General features: G+C 37.1%; 1 protein-coding gene across 1 annotated transcript; it reads right to left on the bottom strand.

Annotated features, from left to right (window-relative positions):
• Positions 1-1561: 1561 nt before the first annotated feature.
• On the bottom strand, positions 1562-2572 carry LOC112185073 (glycine-rich cell wall structural protein-like). The gene is made up of 2 exons (XM_024323279.2): positions 2438-2572; positions 1562-2346 (listed from the first exon to the last, which is right to left on the bottom strand). The coding sequence occupies exons 1-2, from the start codon at positions 2535-2537 to the stop codon at positions 1817-1819; spliced, it is 630 nt and encodes a 209-aa protein (XP_024179047.1). The 5' UTR covers positions 2538-2572; the 3' UTR covers positions 1562-1816.
• Between the last annotated feature and the right edge of the window lie 2473 nt (positions 2573-5045).

Raw genomic sequence — 5045 nt, 5'->3', positions numbered from 1 at the left:
TACTTGAACAAATAATTCATTTTTCTCTCCCATTATCTTTTATATGCAATATTCATTTTCTTTTTTATTTTCTAAAGAAAAAAAAAATACTTAACACATACAGAGCATATGTGAAGAACGGCTAATGTTAGATTAAAAAAAGTACCAATAAGGCTATAACTGTTGAAATTCTTTAACTATTATCAACTCAGTTTAGATTGGATACCTAGAGTTCTTTATCTCATCCCTTCATCCTTATATCAAATCCAAGGTTACAAATAACGATCAATAAATTGTTATTTTTGCTACGAGAATTGAAAACACATGCTTCATAATAAACATCATCACGGTTCATGTATACAAGCTAAAGCTATAGGGAGAGGATCAGATAACTATCGTAGTAAAATATATACAGGATGCCATGTCGCCATATAATATACAATATATTAGATTATATGCTTCATATATTTTGTGCATGCAGCACTCACTTGGCTGTTGTAGGAATTGGCACATAGCCATCGTTCATGTGCATATCACCGCCCCTGGGCGTGCATCGAAATTGAGCTGAGCAAACAGGGCCAACTGCTGGCACATTTTTTTGATGACACCAACTGCTGGCACGTTGCTGCCTCAGTATTTTGCAGACTGCAAGTATATAAATTGCTATAGATAGAGGCGTTAAGAGTTGAGACATTTATCGAAAACCACAGATAAAATTAGTTAATGCATTTCTCTAGTTGCAGTCGATTTCGTCGGTTCTGTTTTTTCTTTTGGCAATGATTTCATCAATTTCAAACATATTTATAGAAAAAGCAAACTTTTTTTGCAAATAAGCTTTAAAAAAAAAACTTGTCATGATGCTGGAGATGTTTCTCTTTGGTTTAACAGTTGAACTATTTGACCATTTATGTGTTCTCAACGTTTCATTTAAATTAGTTTGGAAAAAGAAGCTATCTTCCTAGTTCTGTTTTGTAATTTTCTTTCTTCATTAAAAAAAAAAAATTAGTTATCTGCCTAATGAATATGCGTCATCTCGGACACTTCTCTTCCTTTGCCTAGTCTTTATAAACAATTACATTAATTTGGTCTGCAAGCAACACCATTTGGGTTTACTGCTTAAGCAACACGTCACAAAATTTAAGTGAAGTGCGTGTGTCTTTACCGATTATTCCTAAATATATATAAGAAGAGATATAATTTATTTAGGACTATGGGTTTGAAGAAAAGTACTCATGAACACCAACAAAATAAAAAGAAAGAGAAGAAATGTGGATGCATGAGATTAACTTGCTCCCAGTTTAATTCTTGGTCTTCGAAAGTTGATCAACTTCATGAATTACAGTCACCTGATTGCCAAAAGAATAAAAACTCACCTAATTTTGAATTCCACTATTCTCGTAGTGTAATTAAACAAAAATAATTTAAATTAATTCTAACAACTTTTTTTAAGAATAATTCTATGCCCTTATGTCTCCTGATTTCCACATTTGGGTACGTCATAGCCCTTCTTGGCTAAATTATGTACTATCTTCCTCTGTGATTAAATAAAGTCTATTCCAACAAAAAAAAAAATTCTATGCTAAAAAATTACAGATGATGGAATTAAAATTTGATGCTAGCTTCATAAAACCAAGTACACAAAATATTAAAGCTACTACATGTGGCACTTGACTCAATCTCACGTATTCATGATCGTGGTTCATCTACGCAGATATAGATCCCATGCATGCATACTGTTACTCATATTTCCCTCCTAATCTTTTGTGGAAAGACACATTATTTATATACACGATGTAATTCCTGTAGGTACATAATCTTCATAAAGCAGCGTCCGCCTTCAGTTTCCTCGGCCACGGACTCGGCCACCCCCAATTCCTCCACGGCCGGGAATGCCTGGAATGCCGCCTCCTATTCCTCCACCAACCCCTGGAACACCGCGTCCAACGCGTGGAATGCCGCCATTCCCTGGAACGCCACCGCCAACCCCCGGAATGCCTCCAACACCTGGAACGCCTCCTCCAACACCCGGAATGCTGCCTCCTCCAACGCCGGGAATGCCTCCTCCAACGCCCGGAATGCCGCCTCCAACCCCCGGAATGCCTCCTCCAACCCCCGGAATGCCGCCTCCAACACCCGGAATGCCGCCTCCAAAACCCGGAATGCCGCTTCCAACACCTGGAATAGCGCCAACACCTGTAGTGCTGCCTCCATGTGGACAGCCAGTGCCAGGTCCTCTACCATCACAACAGTGCAAACCGCATCCCCACATATTATGACGACAGCAGCACCCACATCGGCCAATTTCGACCGGCTTTGAATCCTCTACTTGGCTCGATTTCTTTTCTTTTGGGGCTACCCTGGCTTCCACTAATAATTTCAATGTTAGCAGACTCGAAGCTATTTAAATAGGACATAAATTAATGAAAAAAAGGAGAATACTATTTTCTATTATAGTTACCTTTATTCTCATGTGTGGATGTCTCAGCCGCTGCGTCAATGGAAGAGATGAGAACTACTGCAAACAGAAGCCCTAGCAAAATGAAACCCTTGAATTTCATTTCGACTATTTCTATTATGAAAGGCTTATCTAGCTGGCTACGAGAAAGATAGATGAGTACTACGTTAGATTTCCTCTCTGCGTGTAATTTTATAGTGCTTCGGACCGACTAGGAAGTCCTAATATTGTATTATATATCAGTTATAATATCTCTATCGTTGACACTGATAACATTACCGCCATGACTCTACAAGCTTAGAGCTTAAGGAGGAAGACGATAAACTCACCGAAAGGAAGAGAGCGTTTCAGACAAAATAGCTGAGAGATATTTTCCACAAAATGAATCCAGTTCTGATTATTACAACCCAAGAGCTATTTATAGCAACAGAAAGTAAAACCATGAAAAAGGAAAAACACACTAGTAGCTAGCTATTACAGACTGTAAAGCCACATCAGCAACAGATGGCCACTTCATGCATTACAGCTGGACAGCATTTTATTTGCAGATTGATGACTTCATACTGGACCATGCACTTCACGTTGACTCGCTAACAGACACATCTCATTCATTGCAGGCTCATTAATTGAGTTTTTCAGGTGTAGTTCTTTTAGTTTTCGGGCACCTTTAATTTTCATATGTTTAGCACATAAATTGTTCATACGTGTACTATATATGTTTTTCTCAGTTAAGACTTGAGATATGGAGGATATATTTGCATTTTGTGATAAGACTTCTCACTTCACTACTTCCTGGTGAAAGAAAAGTGAGGGCCAAGACAAGTGTCTAGGATGGGTCTTGAGTTTGAGAAGGCCTGTGCAGAAACTTAAATGAGACTTAACTGATAATTATAGTCTCAATGTGCTAAAAACAGTACAAATAATATATAAAGCAAAATTTACAACACCTTTTCTTTTCTCAAAAGATAAAATTTTGTAAATTACAACTAACTTGAAGGGATTGGATCAGTTATACTGCAGCTTAATTATAGGCCTTCTGCCCCATTTTATCCAAGAAAAAAAAAATCATCTAAACCTTGGCAGCACATTTCTTGAGGACTCCAAAGGCGCAAATAATAGGCTCTGGCATCTGTTCGCTGATAAGAGCATTTTAATGCGATGTTTTAATAGTTATTTCCTCATATTTTACTTAGTTACTTCCTTAAATAAATCAATTTTAATAAAGTTTCTATTTTTAGGTACCTTGAAGCAAATGGAGAAGAAATTAGTTTAAAGGCACATGAGAAGCAAGGGAATGTTGGAAATGATAGAGGCAAGGCACGAGGGCTGCTGAAATGAGCTGAATGAAGAAATGAAGTTTTCCTGGTCCGACTAGGAAACCCAGTCAAAGCAGGAATCTTGGGTCAACTAGGAAACATGATTGGAGAAATGAAGAAAAATGGCGAAAAATGCAGAGTCCTAGTTGGACTAGAAAACCTATTCTTGTGAGGAAAAGGAATCCTAATGACACAAAGAGTCTCATTTGAACTAGGAGAGCAAGAGAAGATTCTGGAAACATCAAGAACGTTTCATATATGAAGAATCCTTGTTTAACTAGGAGTCTTGAAAACATGAGGAGTCTTGATGAGGCTAAGAAATCCGAGAGCAGTAGGAGTTATGCGGCTTCAAGATTACTCAAGAAAGCTCAAGAATATTCTAGAAACTTGGAATATTGCGGCAAATAAAGAGACCTAAGTATACTAGGGTTTCTTAGACGCAAAAGGAGTGAATTTTAAGTGAAATAATTTTTTTTCCATGAGATATATAAGGGGGTATAAAAGTGACGTTTTGGGACTAAGGCCCCGTTTGGGATTGCTTCGCTTTAAAAAAAAATCAGCTTTTGTTCAAAATTTTAGATTTTATTGTGTTTAATTGAAAGTTATAGGTCACTGGTAGCAAATTTTAGAAGCAGTCTAGAGGTTGCTTTTAGAAACTGCTGTGGATAAAAACACACTCCGCAGTTGTTTTATGTACTGATAACACTTTTAAAAATATTATTTACAAAACATAAAACTGTTTTAATTCACAGCTGATTATTTTCACAATACAGTAACATCAGTTTTTTTTTTTAAAGTTACAGCAATCCCAAACTAGGCCTAAAAATATGTTCAGATACATTCCTAGAGAATTTCAAGGGATTGCAACAAGCAGAAAGGTTGAAAACAGGTCCAGATACATTCTTTGAAGTCCACATTCATTCTTGGCCGATTGAAAAGATAAATAAGAAATTATTCATTTAAATTCGGCAAAAATATAATCCCCCTTATATCAAGGTGTTAATTTGGAGGCTTCTCATTGGTTGGATGACATAGCAAAGCTGACGTGGAATTAATTCATTGGTTGGAGCTATGTGGCGCAAGTAGATAATTCCTAAGAAATAAAAAGAAGGATCTAGAACCTTGTGGAGACTAAGAAGCCGTCCCCTATATATAGCATCACCCTTGGGACATCATGCACACCACTTCTCCCATAATTCTAAACACCAAAAATTCTCTCCATTCTCTAGTCTTTAGAAACTCTGCATCTCAGCCAAGGAAGAGAAGAAGTCATGCAATACATCAAGGTCCTAACT

The sequence above is a fragment of the Rosa chinensis genome, chromosome 2 (assembly GCF_002994745.2).
Source record: "Rosa chinensis cultivar Old Blush chromosome 2, RchiOBHm-V2, whole genome shotgun sequence".
Lineage (NCBI taxonomy): Eukaryota > Viridiplantae > Streptophyta > Magnoliopsida > Rosales > Rosaceae > Rosa > Rosa chinensis.
The sequence above is the reverse complement of the archived record's forward strand: the minus strand, read 5'-3'. Positions and strand labels throughout refer to the sequence as shown.

Excerpts from the sequence above, each read along its gene's own strand:
- LOC112185073 (XM_024323279.2), bottom strand. The coding sequence starts at position 2,537 with ATGAAATTCAAGGGTTTCATTTTGCTAGGGCTTCTGTTTGCAGTAGTT. Across the intron at positions 2,347-2,437 it reads ATCCACACATGAGAATAAAG|TGGAAGCCAGGGTAGCCCCA; the intron begins GTAACTATAATA and ends TGAAATTATTAG.